General features: G+C 39.7%; 1 protein-coding gene across 1 annotated transcript in view; it reads right to left on the bottom strand.

The window, feature by feature from the left end:
* WDFY2 (WD repeat and FYVE domain containing 2) overlaps positions 1-22,891 on the bottom strand; it is a 63,646-nt gene that overhangs the window by 27,661 nt on the left and 13,094 nt on the right. Inside the window, exon 2 of the mRNA XM_050334013.1 lies at positions 1,285-1,352. Within this exon, the coding sequence (XP_050189970.1) occupies positions 1,285-1,352 (68 nt within the window). The remainder of the gene's footprint in view (positions 1-1,284; positions 1,353-22,891) is intronic.

Below are 22,891 nucleotides of genomic sequence, written 5' to 3'. Positions count from 1 at the left end.
AAATGTATGAAAAACACCGCATGGAAAAAGAGAAGAATCAATGCCAAACTGCTAAAATAGCCATTTCATAACAGTTTAGCTGGGGAAAGCAAACCTCTCAGGACAGGTCAAGGGAACTCAGGCCACTGTTAATGATCCTGATGAAACACCATAGACTGCCACATCGTTAGCTAGTTTTCAATACCTTCTTGTGCAAAACTTGAGCAGAAAGTACCTTTAAGGATTGACATATTCTTACGAGCTAATCCAGCAAAAGCAAGATAAGAGATCCTCCTCTCTATCAAATAATGGTTTTCTTAAAGCAGGCAAACACCATGGCTGCTCTAAGGTCCCAAGTTGATGTTGTTGTGGTACTGAAACTTATATCTATTAAATATTTTACATATCACAGAGACAGATGTCTCTTCCCAATCTGCCTATCTTAGCTTAAAATAATTCTTTCTCCAGACAGTAAGAATACCTCAGTGAGACTTGATATGTGCTCCCCAATCTGGATTTAAGGTCAGCTTTACAAGCTTTCCAAAGACAGACTAACCCAGCACATCTGAAGCTGATTGAGGAGCATTAGCGTATGCCTGCCTCTGGTGACCTGCGAAGTTATATTACTGCAATCAACACAGGTTTTATGGCAAACAGTGAGGGCTGTGATTTCTTCAATTGTCTCTTGGAAAAGTGGACGTTGATCTGTAGTTTCCCTTAAAGCACATACACTCTCTCTGGGAGAGGAGGCATACAGCATACCATAATGGAAGGATCCATTAGGGAGATTTGGTTTTCTACATTTAATTGCAGAGGTAAAATGATTCTGCTTCTACACTGGAAGAGTTGCCTTCCCTGTCTAGTATCTTCTCTATCATATTAGCTGCAACAGAATATTAAATTCTTACCAAATAAAACCATTTACCATTGCACTCTGATGGACTGAGCAGATGCAGTAGGAAAGGCAGAGTGGTTTATACTGGAGCTTACAAAGCTTTGTGGACTCCATTAGGGGCAGAATGAGAGACTACATTTTGAGCTCCCACATTTTAAAATCTATATTTGCATTACATGTTCACCCCTTGTTAACATGTCTGTGTCTTTTGCTACTGCAACATCTGATGCCCCTCAGAAGCATTAGCATGTAACTTGGTAAAGCTTCACTGAGACCAAGAGGATTGTTCAAGAATAACATTTAATACAGAGAGGTAAGCTTGCAAATGGTCATAAGCATAAAGCTTCATCAAAACCAGAAAAGCCAGTATGCAAATACACAGTAGATATTGAGCCTCTCCTTATACTTACATGGCATTGCATGGTATATACTGGGCCAGTACTGTCCACTGTCTCTCTTCAGCCAGACACGAACTGTTCTACAAAAGAAAAAACACAACATACATGTGAGGTAGATTGGAAAAGTAACCATGAATGAAAACAAAGTGGTGATGATGAAAGTACAAGACGTTCTTCAAAGTTAAAGTATTTTGCTGAGAGGGAAAATAAACATGCGAAATCGTACAGCAGCCTGATACAACAAACTCAGATTAACCCCTGTAAGGTGATGAGGGTAGACCACTCCTTGGTTCCATGTCGTATTCAACATCCTGGCTGAACATACCACAACAGTATTTGGAAACTGCTATAGCTTTTTGTTCTTTGCCTTTACAAGGACTTGAGTGTGACTGTTCATTCAATGCTTCTCATGAGGATTTGGGACACCATATGTAGACCAAGAAAGCATTCCTGTATCAGCACTTTCAGTGCTCTGCAGAAGCCTTCCCCACTGGCACTCAAGATATGCCTTGGTCCATCTGCTGCCCGCTGTTTCATTATTCTGCTTCAGGAAAATCTCCAAGAAAAGGAATGAGGTCCTGAGATTTTCAGCTTCTAATTACTAAGATTACATCTATCTGTGTCAATAATGAGCTCTTCAGCTCCAGGACCTTCCTCTCTCCTCAGTGCACTCAGAATGCCATAAAATGCTAGTTGAGCATGAAGAAGTAAAACTCTTATCCTTCTCTGAAGAGGGTGACTAAGATGACAGGCAGCCTTGCAGTTCTCTGCCCCATCAGTTTGGAGCTGCTGTCCTTAAATAGGGACACCTAGAACCAAACATTGCTACTCATAAACACATCAGCATTTTCCTTTCTACTAGAAGATCTTCCCAATCTGTCTCAGGATTATGTTTTCTTTCTCATAATCATATTACAGTGTCAGCTCCCTGACACTAAATCCATGCCCTTCAGACACTTGAGACATTTGTTGCTTGTTTCCTTAGCAGAGTATCTGGACTTATGATGTACCACCTGGGTCATTAAATATTTATTATTTCAGTCCTCACTGTTATTTGCTTGCTTTGGCCCTATTTCTGAAGCTTCTTTCTAGTTAAAGCTCTCTCTTAAATTCAGCTCATCAGTTAATTTCATCAAAACATGTCTAGTAACAGTGTCAACAATTAAAGAAGCAGGCAGCCAGTAACCTCCTGCCTATTCCTGCATAGCCCACTGTCACTTCAATTATAGCCACCTGTTACCTGCTTTACTGTTCCTCTAATCTTTATCATATCCAATGTTAACTAGTAAACCCTACATATAATACTATATTCCACGCTGTACTGATTTACACCTAATGTATTAATCTTCTCTAGAAAATGTAGTTATACAAGAGAGCATCATGTTAGCATAAGACAGTAGATTTTGACCCATCAACCACTTCTACTTTGTCTTTTCCACCAAAGTTAGGATGCAATAGCAGATACAAGAGGGATCTAAAAAACTATTGTTTCTGTAACTTCCACTTGATACTATTAATGAAAAAAGAAACAGTATATGAAATGTGGAAACATAGCTTCTTGAGAAGACTACGTGGTCATTTCTACTGTTACCTCATTTCATGGAAAAGCAGATTGCAGCCTTTTTAGTCAGAAAAAAAAAGTTCAAAACTTCATTATAATATAATATAAATTGATCTAAGACATTACATACACAAATGTAGTCTGAACAGAGGTGACACATAACATAATAAAGCAATTCAAGAATTAGTAATCCATCCTTCAAACTTCAAGCTGAAGGTTGCACAGTCATTTGTCCAAAAGCAGGTTTCTGTTCATCTTACCCTTCATCCAAACCCTTTTCACAGCAAATAATTCAGAGACTTTCTTTATTTGGGCACTACACAAGATGAACTATTTTAGAAATATCTTATGCATACACTTTGACACAGTATGTTGCTCTAAAAGCTAAAATTTCACTGGGTCAGCAAGTCCCATGGTTAGAAAACTCCCACAATTTACACAAAACATACAACATTCAGTATCAGTATCTCCTAAGTTTAATGGCCTTTTTGTGTCAAACACAGTAGCAGCTCTTCAGCAGCTCTGAAATAAAACCACCAATACTTTTTATAAGAGACAATTCACCAGCTGATAACAACACTGTCACATTTTTGATTGTGAGAGGGGCAAATCCTCCTGTCATTTCTCCCTGTAGCTAACCACAGCTGTTGTTAGTGGCACACTGCATCCAGATCTCAGCACACAGGTCTGGGAAGACATCCACAGCCACAGGACTGTATTCAAGGTTTGAGTCCAAAACCTTTGGGTCCACCTTTGCTAAGAAGCTGATCATTGCAATTATGGAAGTATATCAACCTCTCTGTTTCCCAAAACAAAGGAGCTCTTAGTCATGTGTTTATCCTCGACAAGAGAGGTTACTGTGGGAATGAATGAATACGCACAAAAAAATAACAGGATGAATCACAAGGAGCTGAAATAACTCAATACGAGACAGCCCTGAGGAGGTGCACTAATATCCTGTGAAAGACCTGTCTTCCATGACCATCCCAATCTATATATTCGAATGCTATCAGCTTCAAAATCCCTAGGCTTTGACAAGGTTGCCTCTCCTCTCCACTTTAAGGCTCTGGCAAATAAACCCAGCACAACATCTTACAGATAATTCAGCTTGCTTGAAAAGGACTATGTAGAGGAACAGATGTTTCAAAAGCTGGAAGAAATAAAAATGAATTTTATTTGCAAAAATGGCAATCATTTGGACACTGTGGGTTGGTTTTGTTGTTTTTTAAACTGCAGTATACAATTATGTCAATGTTAAGACTTCTAGATAAATGATATTGAAGCAAAAAGTATTTTCTATTTAAGTTAAAAAAATCCAAACAAAAAACTGGTGGAGGTTCCTAGTTAACAGTGAAACTACTTTGACTAGTACAGGCCTCTTCTGTAGGTACACAGCATGCTCATTTCTTTATGTAGTCAAATATATTTCCATTCAATGACTAATCCATGCAAAATCAGAAACAAAACATTCAAAGAATAAATATACTATGAAAAGACGTCAACTAACTGTAAGGTGTGTGAAAAGGCATAAAACCGGCAAGTCAAGTTCATATAACTCATTACAGAAACACCTATCTCCCCAGTAAATAATTCTAAATAAAGGAAAACAAAATACCTTATAAAAATGTATTTTAAAATTAAGGACAATTACTATGCATATCTTTAAAACAAACATTTAAAAGTTATGTTAAGCATTATAACAGAATTCCAATATCTATGTACAAGATGATATAAAAGACTAAAAATTCTTCCTTATGTAATGGTGACTCATAAGTTTCTTCTCTTAAGATCAATGGAATAGATAAAACATTTTATCGAAAGAAGAAAAACTGATTTCAGTTCATTAATCTTTTCTAGGTAACTTTTTCTCAAAGTAGATTCAAGCTAAAGAACAAATTGCACCAACTACTGAATTTGGGAGAAGCCACATTTTCTTGGAAGAGCACATCTTTTTTCAGCTGCAGTTGTGTATATTTTTTGTATACTACTTTAAAGAATACTACCCACTACATGAGAAACCCAAAGCTTTTGAAGCTTCTAAAGAATGCAAGGAAAAACCCCAAATATGAATGAAAATAAGCTTTCTTTATAGATATGTAGCATGAAGAGTACTTGCTGCTTGCAAGGTTACTGGATTTAAACACAGTACCTACCCAGCTCAGGATCCATTCTTCAACTGCACTAGTGATGCAGTCACCATGGAAATGAGCTCCCTTCACTTTGTTATCAGTGAATTGACTTGGAGAGATTTTTAGAGCCTGTCAAATCAATGGATATTCTAGTCTTTTCATAACAGAGATGATTTATTTGTAAAGGAGATGGGCTATAAAGAAATAATTCTACCATATAAAAGACAAACTATGTCTTCATAAATTAAGGGAATGTGAAAAATGTATAGTTTAAAAGAAGAATTGCTTCTTTCTGGTACTCTCAAGAGAATGTGTCTCAAGTCCAACCAGCAGGTCTCAAGCACACTGCCAGGCTGTGCACATGTGCAGGAGGCAGGCTTCATCTGAATACCTGCTGCTCACAGAGGTGCCTATGTCAACAGTGGCACATTCACCTTGGCATGGCAGCTCTGTGCTTCATCATCTACAGAAACTTACTCAGTCGTTGGTATGTCATTTCTGATAAAGACGTTTTGCTCATACAAACCCTGGTTTGTGCATTTAGGCTGTACTGTGCTCCATGGAAGTCCACACAACGCTGCCAGTCTGCATGCAAGATTCTCTACTCCATCCCTGCTCTGGCCTGAGCAATCATCTCACTGCTGACGACTCAGTGTCACTTGGAGTGGTGGAGTTAGGTTTCTGTGAGTGACTCACAGGCAGGGCTCTTGTCTGTTCTCCTTGGTGTTTTGCATGAAATTAAGGCAAAAGACAAACACCTGTGTCACGTACGGCACAGACACCCTGAGGTGTCTAAGCACTTCTCAAGATGTTTGTATGTTGCAATACTGTGAACTCTGTTGTAGGGAGATCCATTATGTCGAGAAACAGGTTATCCCTTTAACACTCCACTTCTCCAGAATATCCGTAAACCCACCAGTTCTAATTGTACAATGTGAGTGAAGAAACCTGATATATCAGTTTCCCATAACAGATTCCCTCCCCTCCTGTTTGTAAATTTTTTTCCCTTTCTTACTTATGGCTTTATAAACATTTCTCTTTCCTGAGATGAACTTCTGTAACATAATATCACCTTCACACCCCAGGCACACACCAACAGTATACCAAAGCAGAGGTAACCCTAAAAACATTCAACGTACTACATTATTTTGTAGGTATTATTGGACTTCAGGAAAACATTTTAAATGGCATTTTAACATAGTCTTTATTGTTTATACCTTGGACCACATATTGTGGGATTATATTATCTCTTGTGTTGCTGAGTGACCAAGAGGCGTTAGCATCAAATCCAGCACAAGATCTGAAATGAGTTTTATTCCTATTTGTAGTAAGCACAGAAATTACAGATGTACAGAAATTTTCATCTATCACTTTCTAAAGTTGTATCAGGCTTATTCAGAGACTCTGTGAACATTATTGCTCCTTGGGAAATGGGGTATGTCAACAGTGCAAGTGACATTACATGGTTAAAAATAAAGACAATCCCTACTGTCCACTGTTCTAGACACAGAACTGATTTAATGCATTTTCAGAACAGTTTCAAAATAGGAAAAGGAGGACACTAAACTATTCTGGAAAATCCTTAAAAACACTCCTTCAGCTTTTGAGAGAAGAAAGGAAAACATATTAGGATAATACTATATCAGGGTTATTGTAATCTATGAGGTTTCAAGGCATACCTAATGGCCTATTAGCACATATTCTCACGACCAATATACTGAAGACTTCTTTAGTGTTGAAAAAGAAATTTAAAAACTCCACCTCTTCCTAAATACGCAATAACAGATAATTCAGAAGTATTCAAAAGATATGTCTCTCCAGAAACTAAATATCTGCATTGGTAACAACAAAAGCTTTAGCTGATGTCATTAAATAAACATAAGAATAGTAGCATTTGAAGTCCAAGTACACCACTGACAGTTTTATTGCCTTTAGCAGAGACACACTGTCATTAGAAGTAGGATAAGGAAAATTATTTAACAACTGCATTGAACTGCATTATACAGTACTATAAACCCCTCAACATCTCCAGGGACTTTTGTGAGCAAGAGATGTGAAAAGATTCTGGCTCCCACTAGTTAATGACATGGACCGCTGCTGTGATTTTCTGAAAGAATAAAAGATCTTTCATGCTTAGTGACAACTGATGAACCACTGCCAGTGTAGTGGAACCAGTGATAAGAAGCTTCATTTCTCCAATAAATTTTGAAAGAAAATATATGAAAGCAAAAGTCAAAACTGGAACTGGTTTCTGAGCCAGCCTGTGTTTCAGGAAAAAACAGAAGAAATATAATAGCAGAGAGCCAAAAGCTCAGGTACCAAGAGGACTTAATCTAAGAATCCTCATGTTATATCCTCCTAAAAAAACCCCAAACAAACAAACAAACAAAACCCAACAAAAACCCCCACAACAACAACAACAACAAAACACACACAAAAAACCCCAACCAAGCAAACAAAACAAGAAGACAAAACCCCAATACTTCCACACCACTGCCTGCCCCAAAAACGAACTCAAAAGACCCAGTGAAGTGCATGTCTGTGTCTCTCGGGCTCATCCATATAGTTCCCACAAAGCCCATCACACAACTGTGATGGAGGGTTCTCCAGAACCTGCAGAAACCCTGTAATTTTGGGGCAGATTTCAGGTGTTACCTCCTTTTCACTGGTTTTGATGAACAAATTTGTGATTTAAACTGAACTAATCAAGGATTTACTCACTGGCCTCTTTCTGAGACTACAAGACAGTGCACAGCTATGCAACATAAGATATTAAGCTATTTAGAAAGCACACAAAGGATGGCTATGAAGATGGAGAAGGGCCTTGAGAGTAAGCTGTATGAGGAGCAGCTTGAGGTCATTGGTCTATGAAGCCTAGAGAAGAGGAGACTGAGGAGAGACCTCATTGCAGTCTACAACTTGCTTACAAGGGGAAGCAGAGGCGCTGGCACTGATCTCTTCTCTGTGGCGATCAATGACATGGGCCTAGGAAATGGTACGAAGCTGTGTCAGGGGAGGTTTAGGTTGGATGTTAGGAAATGGTTCTTCAGTAGAACAGACTCCTCAGGGAAGTTGTCCCAGCACCAAGCCTGGCAGAGTTCACTGAGCATTTGGACAATGCTTTCAGACATGTGGTGTGATTTTGGGGTTGTCCTGTGCAGGACCAGGAGGTGGACTCAAAGATCCTTGTGGGTCCCTTCCGACTCAGGATATTTTGTGATCCTATGATCACTGTAGATCTGGTCAAGGTTCTTTTGTATTACAAAAGAGCAGGTTCAGTTTCTAATATTAAGTGGAAGAGCTACAAATCCAGGAAAAGGGAAAATGTGTAGGCAAAAGATAAAAGAGTTCTGAAGAATGAACTTTATTTCAAGGCTGTTTCAGAGGTTCTCTCTTAACAGCAATTACATAAAGGCAATTCTGGAAGATACAATATCCTCATTGTAATCTTGGTCTGTAACTCATCATCAGGCTTCCTATAAAATAAAAGCCTTTTGAGCAATAATTGCACTCCTTACTCTGTGTGCCTCAAACCCAAAAACAAAGCCATAGGAGCAGTAAGATCTGACTTCAGTAGGAACCCAGGCCAGCTTCCAACAGCTATCACCTTTGTATCCAAATTGTTGTATCCAAAATGCTGCTGATATTGTTGCCAATCCAGCAACTCTCATGCACAAAGCTCAGAAGCACCAGAGAAACATGATCACAGCAAGGTAGGTGAAGCAAACAAGGGCTGCACACAGTCCTAGATGTGAGCAGCACAGGGAGCACACCAAAACCCATGTGGAGGCAGCTGAATCTGAAAGCAGTAGGTCAGACACCAGCTGTGAGGGACGAAGGAGTCTCAGGAGCAATTGTATGTTCAAATGCACTGTCAATCCCACCCAGTGATATAAAACACCACTGCTTTGATTTTATATGTGTCTAGGCTAGCAGAAAACATTTTAGGTGAGGTTCATCACTACATGCATTATCTCTATGATAATGGTCTACACAGCCCTTGCCAGACATGAGGTGATAGAAATCCAGGCATCTCATTTCTCCTTTTGCCATACAACAACCAGATGCAGAATTTACAGTGCAGGTATCTCATCTAATGCTGAACAGGGACTTCAGGAGCAATTCTGCAGTCTGGTGCAAAGAGTAGGATAGGGGAGAAATGCACAAGGGGGTGGGTCACTCACATAATTTTTTTGACCATCATTGGGTGGCAACAAAGCTGATTTTTACTACATTAAATGATTTTCCTTATTAAATGTAATAGTCTTATTTGCTCTTCTTCATAATTGTTCCCTATAAATGTCTTTTGCCTCATCCATTCTCAGAGTCACTAGAAAAGTTTCCTGCCAAAGATCCCAGCAAGGCCCTGGATCCTATGAATATTAAAGAATATATGTTATATACAATTTTTGATCTAAATAATCTCATTTTGAGCTAATACCTCCAAAGGATACAGGGAATGAGCTAACGAAGTGTTATGCAAACTAAGCTCTGAGATTAATGATCTTGCAGAGTACTGTATTAGTTATTTCTGCTTAGTAGAAATGCAATGGAAACATCTTAGAATGATACTCAGAGCAAAAGTACAATAGGGAAGAAACTGAAAGCTTGAAGTACTTTACATTTATCACCTATCTTCATAAAAAAACATTGCACAGAACAGAATGCCAAGCAAGCAGGCAGATGGACTGAAAGGCAGGATTTTTTTCTTACAAAGCTTACTAAACATTCTAACTCAAACCATGCTTTATAAAACATTTTCTCATTCAATGCATGCTGCTTTAACTAAATGCAAATGTATATTGCTTAATAGGGAAAATGTCAAAATTTTGGTAGTTTATATGCAGCTAGAGAATTGCATGGGTTTGTCAGGGAAAAACTGTTATAACCATCAGTTGTACTTAGACCTCAGAGAAAGAGACACCACTTTATTTAACACAGTTTTGGTTTACATAGAAGGCTTTTTGGGTACCTCGTGGGAAGTGACTGGAAAACAAAGATTCATAGGAGACAATCTCAGGAGAAATGGATTTTTATGACTCAAAAAAACCTGATAGTGACATGACAGCTTTACTACTCAGCTGTGAAACTGTTTCCACCCATTTTTCAGTCTTCTGGAGTGAAATGAATGAGCAATGCAGTTCAGTGATTTTTCCAGCTACCTGAGCACACATGCCTAGAAGCAGTGCAAGCTCTGCTGTTCAGGCACTGGACCAAAACCAGATTCTGACCAGTTTCCACTGCAGAAACTTTGGGCAAGTAAAGAGAGACTCAAAAAATGAACTAGAAGTCACAACCACCAAAAAATACTGTGTTACCTTGAGGTTACTAAAACAAGGTTAAGAGAGCTGAGCTGCCTCAGGTCTTCAGCAGCTCTACAAAAGCAGTATTCATCATGTATCATATGAAGCAGTATAGTGACTACACTACATTCCAGCAAAAATGCTGCAGGGAAGCTAATTTTTTCTGCAAATGCAGTTAAATGAAGGACTAGAATTCTCAGTGAGCATCAACCTACAACTCTAGAAGGTATTAAACAATGAGTATTATATCACATTGGGACTTTCTTCAAGCAAAATTTCAAAATTAATTAATTTTCCTCATTAAGAACTGTGTACCAGTCTTCCTTACAGAGCTTTGGGGTAACAGAATGATCTTCATCTCCCTCTTACCCACAGACTTCCTCCACCTATATCCCATGAAATGACTTCCATTACGGAATAGATGGAGCTTGTACTGATCAATTCCAGTTTGCAGTCGGGAACCATAAACACACAACCTTTTAAAGGTAATTGCATTGGATGATTTAATTATTGCAATCCAATTACTTTCACCTCCTTCCCACGTTCAAATGTTTCAGTAATGGAAGTTATTAGAAAAATCCTTGTTAGATTAAAATACAGGCCAGCTATGCAATAAAGTGACTCAGTGGATCCATACTAAAAATACCTAGTGGATCCAGAATTTGCAAGAAAGCAACTCCTACTCTGAATTGTCCACATAGCAAAGGTGAAAACTAGAACCTACCAGGTCACCATTCTGCTTCCAGCTGCCTGGAATATCTGTCCAGCAGAACACAACACTGTTTGTTTTTTTTCCCAAAGCTGCTATTGGCTCCCAACCAAGTTAGTGATAACTTTTAAGCTATGCATGCTTTCCTCTGCATAAAAAATGAATGCATTACTCAACCAATAAAAAAGTAAACTTGTGCTTTTAAATCTACGAAGTGGAAGCTGAACCTATCCCTTTTCAACGTATATACCACCAGTATGGCATTTCTAATAAATTATATTTGTAAATAGGTTCATTTACAGGAAGAGATTGATATTTGATTCCAAACACTAAATTAAGTCACATCCTTAGGCTTCAATATATTTTTCATACAAATGTTTTCTTTGGTTAACTGTGCAGTGTAGCATCTAGCAAATTATTCCTTTACTGCAGAGAAAGGAAACACATTTCCACATCTATAGGATGATGCCCTCTCTTAGCATTTTAATTTCTGGACATAGGTCATCTACATCATCCATTGCAAAAGATTAAATGAAATCATTAACTACTTCATTGCTTCTTGGAGGATGTTTGATGTATTAAGCAGAGTATAACCATTCATTGGAGATATTTCAGAATTCTGGTGTAAGGAAAATAGGCTCCTAGATACAAAGAGACAAGAGGATGCCCAACCTCTAAAAGTGTTATTTTGCCTTGATAGTGTATTTACCATTCAGTCAAAAAGAACTCAACATTTAATTCATACAACACAAAGTTGTAGGGGAAAACCAGTGTCTCTTAGATTTTGAGAAGACCATCAATCATACAAATCCCAATGCAAATGAACCCTTTTTTGAAGCAAGCAGCTGTTAAGTCCCAACATTCACACATTTCCCATAAAATCATTACCTCACAATGTGCACACTTATTTCCCTTGCTACATGAACTTTCACTTCAATTAATTGTTTCTCTGGGTTTGTTCTTTGGGGGGAACACAAACAAACAAACAAACAAACCAAACCAAAACACCCAAAAAACTGTGGGTTTTTTTGGTGGATAATTTTCTTCATAGTAGCTGGTACGAGGCTGTGACTTTGATTTGTGCTGAAAACAGTTTTGATAATGTAGAGATGTTTTAGTTATTGTTGAGCAGTGCTTACACAGACTCAAGGCCTTTTCTGCCTCTTGCCTCACCCCACTAATGAGTGGGCTGGGGGTGCACAAGAAGATGGGAGGGGACACAGCCAGGACAGCTGACCTCAACAGGTCAAAGGGATATTCCATACTATATGGTGCCATGATCAGCATATAAAGCTGCAGGAAGAAGAAGGAAGGGGGGGATGTTTGGAGTGATGACGTTTTGTCCTCCCAAGTAACAGTTACGTGTGATGGAGCGTTACTCTCCTGGAGATGGCTGAACATCTGCCTGCTGATGGGAAGTGGTGAATTAATTCCTTGTTTTTCTTTGCCTGTGTGTATGTCTTTTGCTTTACCTATTAAACTGTCTTTATCTCAATCCACAAGTTTTCTCACTTTTACTCTTCTGATTCTCTCCTCCATTCCACCACAGGGTGGGGGGACTGAGTGAGCAGCTGCCTGGTGCAGACTTGCTGCCTGGAGTCAAACCATGAAAAAAACCCAAAGCAAAACTCAACTCCCATACCTGCACTGTATATTTAAATTCCTTAGCCAATAAATAAGACAATCATCTGGTCACAATAGCTGCAGGTATTGAAAGCTTATTGAAACACCACCTCTAACAAGAGATAGGCTTTTGTTTTTTAAATGCTGCTGAGCAATTATGGCACTGTTTTTTCAGAGATAACAAACATATTTACTGGGAATGTATTTGTGTTTTCTGTGCTACACCAAGATGTGTCTGGAAATGCTCTCCTTGAGACACCAAGGACTTTCTGCAGAGGAATCCCATTTCCAGTTCCTCCAGTTGAGCTTTAACAATGATTCATGGGTGATAACGTGTTCCCTCAGCTTTTTTGTTCATTGCTGTTTTCCTCTCAGGACAGCTTCAGAGATATTTTCACTATCCTTTCACTCTATTTTCTTCTAAAGGAGGCAAGAAGCCACTCTGCTGCTCTGACCCAGCAGGACAATCTTGGCTGAGGAGTCACAGTATTCTCTGGCAAGGAAACCAGCAAGGCCAACAGCTTTAGTGCCAGAAAAAAGGGATGAAGAAAGCAGGGCAAAGCTGTGCAAACTCAACCCTGTCCTGAAAGATTTGTCCTGAAAGATTTGTTCTTTATCTGCAAAGGAACTGCAGCCCTGAAGTGCCTTACCAGGGGTTCTCAGATTTCTTCTTATCACGCATACTGAGTGCTGTGAGGTGCAGCAAGGCCCAAACCTCTGACTCTGTAATTTAGAGGTGATCTGGCATTTTCAAGGGTTTGTAAGACAGCCAGTTTGTCATCTCTGCATTCCCATGAGGGTTGCATGGGGAGATAGAAATCAACATTGTTGAACAGAAACTGTCTTCAAACCTGTATTGCAGGACTGAATATCCCATCCTAAACTTTAGGTTTTATTATTAAAAAAAATCCATCTCAAACATGCAGTGCCTCTTCACATTCAACTATTTCTTTCATATAGCCTAGTTAGAACTTTCCCATTTTTCAGCATTCAACTTCATACTGCACTAATTTAATTCTGTTATGTTTAAGATATGTTTAAGGTTAAACAGCAAATTTCCTCTTGCTCTCCCGTTACAAGACTATAAGTTCTGCTGTCTCTACCTTCTCCACCGGTTAGTTACTGTGTATACTTGTATCATTACTTACGTGCTTCCTCCTTAAGGTAATCAATCTTTCCAGTCTCTTGGAAAAGGTGGTCACGTGTTCTGTTCTCTTTACCTGCCTTCCAATCCCTCTAAAGATGCAACACGCTGCCTGAACTGGCACCTTCTGAACTAAATGCAAGAATCCAGAAACAGACAAACCTGCTAAATTATAAGAGCATTATCGTTCTTTTCTTTATCCATCTTCTTCCCATATGTACCATAGCAGTGTCTGATTATTTGGTAGCAGCTGGACATCCTTTGTATTCACACTGGTATGATTTAGAAACTTACAAACTATGGATGGGAGAAAAAAAAATTATATTTATCAATATTAAATTCTCTCTGCAATACACTGTTATCCACTAACTAAGTTCTCCTGCACTACTTCACATCTCTCCAGATTCAATCAGCTGATCTGCTCCTTTGGGGTAGACAATTAGCCCAGACTGTACTATTAGGGGCAGGAATACAGGTTTCATCATCTACAGCTCCTAGGGGCAATCCCAGAATCCCATGTTCCTGGGAAGAGAAGTGGAAAGAAAATTACACAGGAAAGCAATGGGCAAAGGTTATCAAATATCAGGGAAAATCTTGCCACTATGCATCAAACTTTCTCCTTGTGAAGACAGGACAGAAGAGCCAAGTCTATTGCAGAAGTGTAGGGAGGACACAAGACCAACTCTCTCCTCAGGCACAAAAAATTACACTATATACATATGTGAAATGGTGCAATATCTTACACTGCAGCTTTGTAAAGATGCCTGATGGAACCGTATCCTGACAGGTGACCACTGTTTAGGTGACTACTACCCATCCACCAAACCAATAAAGTCTGTAGCAACTTCCATTCAATTACCTAATCATTGCCTTACAGGTAACTTTGTCTTTGCTATAAGGAATAGATTCTGGTTCATGGTAAAAACATCAAACACTATTTAAACCTCCTTGCTGGCACCTTATTACTAGGTTTACTGGTATTTTTCTTTAGAGGATTACAAGAAGAGTCCTTTGCTGTTCCTGTCCAGATGCTGTCTCAGCTTGCACTCTCCAGATCTTTACTGCTGCCATTCACAGGGAAAATATCAGTATTATCTTGGAAGAAATAGATTTGAAGTTGTGAGATAAAATCAGCTCTAAAGATCTGCTTCTGTTTAGTAGCCTCTTACATTTAAATCTTATATCAAGCTAATACAATAGGCAACATCCTCAAGTTCAAAAATATTTAGTACTTACTAGGTCATGCTGCTGGACATGGCGATCTCAATGAAGGTGTCAATATTTATATATTCACAGGAATCATGGGTTCAAGATAGAGTATTTTCAAATCAAGGATTTTCAAAGTAATTGCTGATTTAACTAGTGAGCAACTGTACACGATCACTGGAAAAAACTGATCAGCTTTCCCCATCCTGAATAAAGATGATGTTCCTTACTGGGGAGCTTCCTTTCAGTAAGCTCCTGCACCAGTCTACCAATGCAGACAAATAAGGATTCTTCAACACATCAAAGAATGCTGGTAGGTATGGAGATTAAAACTGACATAAAGTATTTTATAACACAAACAACAGAGCTGGCCTACAACAGCAGCACAGGGCACACACAGGTATGAAGAACACATCAATCACTGTGCTACATGATCAGAGATTGTGTATGCCGTGAGTAAACATTGTACCACCCATCCCTGTCATGGTCAGGACAGTGCCATGGCTGTGACTATAATTAATATACCAGGGAATCCTCTTTAAACAATAATAATAGTAAAGATCTAGAGACTGAGCTAGAGGAGGATTTGTACTGTTTCTGGTTTGGAAAGGGTAAATATGTGTTAACCAAGATAACTACACATCAATGATCTTTGAGTTAAGTAATATTTTTACAGTGCCCTGAGTTACCTGCAGAGAAGTTGCATTCACATGAATATAACTTGTTATATACCACTTTATTCCAAAACCTCAGACTCACAGAATGGTTTGGGTTAGAAGGGACCACAGAGATCATCTAGTTCCAACCCCTTTGCCACGGGCAGGGAGACCCTCCACTAAACCAGGCTGCTCAGGGCCCCATCCAACCTGGCCCAAAACACTGCCAAGGTTGGGGCATTCACACCTACAGATGCTGCTTTCCAGCAGAAGACTATTAATTAGCGTAGGCATAAGATGTCTGAAGTAATGACTTTGGGCTATTCAAGGGCTGCTGTAAGTAGAGAATGGTAGCAGGTTGAAGCAGACTAGATCTACTGCTGATCTTGGCAGAGGACACCAGATTTTAGATGGTAATACAAGGTAGAAGACAGCTAGAGACAACCCACTGGGCAAGTAAATCCTTTTGCTGTTAGTTAAAGCATAAAATCTGCTCACAGCATCTGCCAGGGAAAAAGATGAGTTGAGGTGGGGTAAAGGCAGTAAGTAAGGGAAGGGGTCCTTTTTGATTGCGTGGCCTTGCATGCATAGCACTGCCTGAAAAATTAACTCAGGCTTGTAATTCTGGCTCAACTACTTACAGGTCAGACAGGATTGCTTCTCACATGGCAGAGGGGAGGAACAGCTTTCCTTACAGACGGTTAAGTTACTGTGCAAAAAGGCTGAGACAATATGTCCAGTTACCTCAAGCCATAAGATACATGTCTCACAAACTAAACCCCACTCTGTTGGTTTCAAAATCCATGTGAGTTATGCTGTGTCCTCCTCCCACTTTCCTGTCCTGGTATCCACGACATGCTGAAAACATCCAGGTGGAATGACCTGACAGTCCAGTATGTCTCTTTCACGTCATAGCTGATAGAAGTAAATTGTGTAATCAAACACACAGAGTGAGCTTTGGAGGGATGTATGCAATTTGTGAGCAGTTATCAAGAAAGGTAAATAATTAACAATCTGCAGCAGATTAAGCAGTTTACTTAATTCAGAGATGTCCAAACTACTGAGCACCTGGAGGGAGGCAGTGCATGTGGAGGGCAGTATTTTAGTAATTTACTAAGGGGCCAATGTCAGGTAGCAATATTTATAACCAATTTTTATTCCATTTGGAATGGAGGAGGCAGAACATGTCAGAGCTGTCCCATGGACAGAATCTGGTCCCCACAACAGATCAGTTGGGCAGTTTGCTCTAAATAACACAAGTTATTTCTAAGGTTACAACAAAGACCCAGAACAGTTATGCCCTTGAACACTGAACAAATGGGTTGCTTTGAAATACATATTTTCATCATCTGCACTGCACAGCAGAAATAAATGCAAGCTAATAAAGGCCGCTAGAAATGCAACAACCAGAACATTCCACAAATATATCTTTTCCCTGTGGCAATGTACCTTTAAAATACTTACTTCACTCATTTAAATCTGAAAGATCGAGGTTTGTCTTTGTTTTTCCCACTCATTTTTTGCCCTAGAGCATTTAATGGTTTTGTTTGATCAACTTTTGAAAGGAAAACATTTCAGTAAAAGGAAACAAAAGTTCACAGTGTGGCAGCTACACGATAATTAAAAAGCCACTGAATGCTGAGGATCTATTTCCTAGCTTTCCCAGCGGTCAAACAGTAAACTCTACTTAGGACATAGGAACCAAAGAAGACAGTCCAGTAGCCTGCTTGCAAATCACACACTAAAAAGTTGAGAGACATTTTTCTGTACTCCCATCAACTCCTCCTGTCATCCACACTGTCTCTTCTTCTGGCATCCTTCATTTTTACACACATTGCAACCATGCTATTTCTCTCCCCAGTTTTGGTTCCAGGACTCTGATTCAGCACAAGCTGACAGTGATTTACACGTCCTGCTAGACTTGGCCTTTTACGATTACTCACGCCGTTGGCAAGAATCTAAGCTTCAGATGGATATGTATGTGTGGGAAAGGTGCAGATACTCCCTTCGCATCTCAGTTCTGTTTTCAGGAACACCCGTTAAGCAGAGGGTACCAGACTACCAAGGTCCCCTCTCCTTGGCAGTAGCAAGCCTTCAGTATTGCTCCCCTCCAAGCAACTGCAAAGGTAGCCCACATACCTGCTGAAGCATCTGTTGTCTTCCTCACCAATTGCAGCTTTGAAGCAGTGAGGCAAAGGCAAATATTGCCATTCCCTTCATCCCACTGCAAAGGCAAGCAGATCTTTCCATTTGATCTCCCTTTCTTTACTGCTTGTAGCATCCCAGCTAACTCTGCCATGCCTGGGAGGCAACAGATATTCACTCTCTCAATTACTCAAAACAATTCAATGCATTTTAATAATATTTAAACAGGTTTTAAAAAATCTAGTAATAAACTGGGAATTACTACTGCTAAACCACAGTGGGTACTTCAGGTTTTCAGAAGACAACACCTGGCAGATAAAAACAGCTAAATACACCAAATGCCTTTTATATCACCAATGTGCAAGGTGTTTTTTATCTATTTCTAGTGATTTTTCTGATCCAAGCTGACCGATTTTCACTTTCACATGAGATGACTTGGATATTGGTATTTAACAGCATTCAGCATTAGGCAAGGATACGCAGCTGCTCCAGGTTCATGCAGGAAGGAGACAGCCTGCTGTTTTTGAATTCCAAATTGATAAGAAGGTCAGAGAAAGAATTATTGAGAAGGAAGGTATGGAAATGAGAGAATGAGTTGAGAGGAGCTGTGTTAGAGGTAAAACATGAATGGGAAGAATAAGCAGTAGAGAACAGGTTATAAAGTACAAATGATAGCCTGCAGTAATGATGTCAGCGAACATCTGAGACAAGAAAACTGAAACAGCACAGTGTTTTGGTAATAACAGGTCTATCCAAATGGAGGTAACAGGCTGAAGACAAACCCTTCAAACCCCAACACTCTCCTGTCACCCCAATTGCTGTGGTATCAGGGCAGCTTTGTGCATGTGCACTGTCCTTCACCAGAAAGAAGGGAGAAGTCCAGTTCCACGTTTTGCATTTATGCAGCAGCCTGGTGACAGATATGGCAGTGAAAACCCTTACAGCTGCACTTGACAGCTGAGCACTTCCCTGTATGTAGTATGGAAAATATTTCCCACATTAAGGCTTCTCCAGATTGTGCACTTGCACTTACCTTGATACCTCACAGAGACAAAGTTATTGCTTTGCTACTTAGGACACTAAATGCATTAGTTTTCTCTTAATAGATAGGAATTGATTTTGGCATTTAAGACAAACAAAGGTTCATTATCTATCTTTGTGAAATAAGCAGAGAAAAAAATAGTTTGAAAAGGGAAGTCATGACCAGTGCAGGCTATCTGAATTCAATGTCAAGTGATCTTTTTCCCAAGTGCACACTGCAAAATTTGTACATTTTTTTCAGGAAGACAAAAAACTCCGCTTCAGTTGAGCTTCCTCTGCAGTGCTCATGGAAAGTTTCAAGTCTCAGCTCTGGCTCTTAACAAATTCCTACTCTCTTTTCTTCCCCAATTTCAGTCAAGTTATTACTGGATCTTGAGAACAAAACATTTTTCTGTTCAAAGCAGCTTAGCTTTTGAATAAACAAACACACAGAAACAAACTTGATCTGTTTAGGAAATATTTACAAAATACGAATACTGGTCAAATATAAGCCCTATGTGTTTAAGATGCTTCTAAACCAATCCTAGACACATAGAGAAAGCAGCACCATGATCCAGTTCCACAAGAGAACTTAGGACAGTGATACTAAACACTGCACTTATCTGCAGGTCTCAGGTAAGTGCACAGGTAGTACTGTTTCCACTAAAGAGGTAGGTACCAAAAAAGATGGGACTCTCATTAAACACCACAGTAAAAGCCAACCAACAGAGAATGCCAAAAAAGTGGGTGAAATCCCACATCTTCCTCAGCCCCCAACATACCTTTGCAATCCTACCTTGGACTGCCTAAGCACCTGGATCCCAAACTTCTGCCTCATGACACTTATTTTTACTCCATAGCAGATTAACTGTAAAAAGGACTCAACCAGGAGAACAAGGCAGGCAAAAAGATCTCCTGAGCATGAGGAGATCGGCACTACCCTCCTCAGAATCTCATCTCAAACATGAGTCTGGAGTGGGGTTTGGGAGAGAAGCAACTACATAAACAGTTGACGCCAGGTCCCCTGGTAGGATGAACACTAGACTGGCCATTTTCTCCCCAGTAGCACGCTCAGAAGTCACCTGTACCTGCTAAATTATACAACAGCACCTCACCACTAAACAGGCTTATCAAAGATGTAACAGTTTCATTTTTTTCATAGCATCAAGACTGGATATGCACCAACTGAATAAGAAGTAAACTTCTCTGCAAGGCAGGATGGATAATCATACGTTCTTCCCATTCTTTCACTTTACAAGGAAACCTTTCCTTTTAAACTTTCAGCTATAGCAGCTGATTTTTTCCCATGAGCCTAATTTTTTCAGATAATATGTAACCATAACACCTTGCCAAATGGCAACACCAGTGTCACTCTTACATGATTTCAGAAAAGAATATCAATTTAAGTTTACAGGAAGGAGAGCTAAGTTAGACATCTTGTTCTGTTTATTTTTGTTACTTCTAAATACTTGATAGCTATTCATAATGTAGGTTTAACTGACTCCAAATATGCTTCTCTGTCTTAGTATATGGTTAAAGTTGTTGTTTCTGTAAGATTTTATGCAATGGAGGCCAAGCAGAATTTCTATTTGTGTCCAAAGTAAGAAAGTGCAATCTTGCGGTAAAGTGAAAGCAGCAGATTTTGTAGAAAAATGCAATAAAGATTGTTGTAAAACTCTTATGTCCTGGGTATTCAAGGTACATATGATTTTAAGGAAATTTTTTTGCTTTCTTGATCCTCTGATGCCTTAAAAAGGCAATCATAACCTTACAAATTAGAGTTGGGCTAAAATACTCTGACATCATTTTCTCAGTATCAGAGGATCTGCATCAGAGGATAATTTCAGACCAACCACCCTGAGAACAGTTAAGGTAATATTAAAAACTAAACAAGAAACTTTTCATAGAAAACACAAAAGGTTCCTACAAGAGGACACTCCATGCAAGAAACTAACCAGAATATATAAGTTCCCTCACGATCCAAGAGGGAACAATAACATACTCTAAAAGACAGGCAACCCAACAATCCTTGCCACTGGAAAGCCTGGCTCCAAGACACAAAAACCCAACTTAGCAACTTAGACCAAGCTCAGGAACAGGAGAAGAACACAGCTGCCTCAGGGCACCACCACACCAAAGAGTGTCAGGACAGTGATGTTACATCCAACAAGTATTTTCCGACTCCGTCACTGCCCTGTTCCAATTACTGTGGCAGCAATAGTTAAGGGATATCTGTCATCCTTCTGCCTACCACCGCAGCTGTTGATGTACTCCTCCAGTAATGCAAATATCATCTGCACTACTGAAACGCTCATCCGATCCTGCTCTTGAGGTCAGCAGCAAAACTCTCAAATGACACTGGATCAGAAACAAGCCATTACAATTTTGGTGTTTGTTTATATACTGAAGCAAAAGCAAGCTTCCTAACAGGAGACGGACACATCACTGTCCCCACAAAAGTGGGTAAAGGAGAAGGGGGCGGGGGGGAAGAGAAGGACTGAAATATCATGTGAATTGTCAACCAGATACCCAAATGGAAACAGCTTGTACAAAAACTGTAAGATTAGGGAAAAGAGATTCTCTCCACAAGACTTTGCCCCAACAGCATACGCAACTTCTGTTACACTACCAGTGGCAGGTAAACTGGACAATGCAGAAAGACCCATGTGATAGTTGCAGAGCAGGCATCTCCAGCTGTAAAGTACTTTCTATTGAAAATGTGCTTTGAAGATTCATTTAATCATTGTACCTGAAGTTGCTCTTCTTAGGTAGAGAAGTTCACAAGCTACGTCAATTTGCTCTTCATAGTTCCTGTATGGCATCACGAGTTTTATCAGAAAATGAAAGTTTCTTATCCTCTGTCCACCTTGAAGTTTTGATACAACCTATACATCCTATTTGAGTTTTCTATAATCATTTGGCAGAAACACCAAATTTATGGGTGGAAAATGATGCTTAGAGTAAGGTCTCTGGTAACTGTATGCTCAGCTTATTTCAAGTATTTTAGAAATTGACAGGAGCACAAATGTAATTTTAATGACTGAAGGTCTTTTCAAAGATGAAATGTTTAGGTAAAACCTCACTGTAGAGGGTCTCTGGACTTCCTTGATCTTCTCGAGTTCTAGATTTGGATTACCCTGATGAAGAATTCTCTCCTCAGCACATAATGCCCAAATGTCTATGTTTCAAAGGGACAGATGATGAGTGACTTGTATTTCAAAACTGGTTATTACTACAGCTTAGCATTGCCTTATGACTTCAAAAAACACAGGATGAAAGCTTTCATGTTCTCTGAAACAGCTGGAGGGACTGTTATGCTTACTAGAATGAATCTGCTCTCTATGCAGGCCCAGTGCATCTGCAATGACACCAAGCTCACTGAAAGGATGCTACCCCAGGATGGTGTAAACAGGGAACAAGCTGGCATGTAAGGAAGCATCTGGGGCCCACCTCTCAGACCTACAGGACATGCAGTGCTGTACTCAAACCAGTCAAAGATACAACCCTGGGTGTTAGAAACAAAGGCTCATGGAGAAAAATTATCTATCAGATATTGGAGAATGTGAGAAGGTGTATTCACATCGGTTGCAGGTCCAGTGCTGGGCCTCCAGTGGTGCAGAAAGTGAACACAGGGGTCTGACTGGAGGACTTGGCCACAGAGTGCGACAGTGCTCCAGCTGGGTTCCAGCCCTGGCTGCAACCCTGCAGGTCACTGGCCAATGTCACACACAGGAATTTGGCAGCATATGCATTTCTGCTCAGCGCTGGGGCCCTGGGAGGCCTGTCCTCCTCTGGACGTCTGGTTGAAGTTACCTTAAAAATTTCAAACTACTTTTGTTCTCAAATTCAGGCTTTTTAAACTTATTGTTACAGATGTCTAACCAGCAGAAATGTTTTCAGGCAGAGCAGTTTTAAGGGCTGTGTCTTGTTTAAACCAGCAAACTAGTTGTTCTGTTGTTTGGTTGGTTTTTTTTTTAAATCACAGAACCAATTACCCATAGGCAATCTGACATCCCACCAGCAGGAACAGCCACATGATCTGGGTGTTTCAGAGATGTGAAACATACCTACATTAATGACAGAGGCCTGGGACCAGTCTCTAGCCGTGAGGCCACCTGGCATA

The sequence above is a fragment of the Myiozetetes cayanensis genome, unplaced genomic scaffold (assembly GCF_022539395.1).
Source record: "Myiozetetes cayanensis isolate MyiCay16 unplaced genomic scaffold, myiCay2020 scf5-8, whole genome shotgun sequence".
NCBI classification, from domain to species: Eukaryota; Metazoa; Chordata; class Aves; order Passeriformes; family Tyrannidae; genus Myiozetetes; species Myiozetetes cayanensis.
Note: the sequence above shows the minus strand (reverse complement) of the source record. Positions and strands in the feature narration are given on the sequence as shown.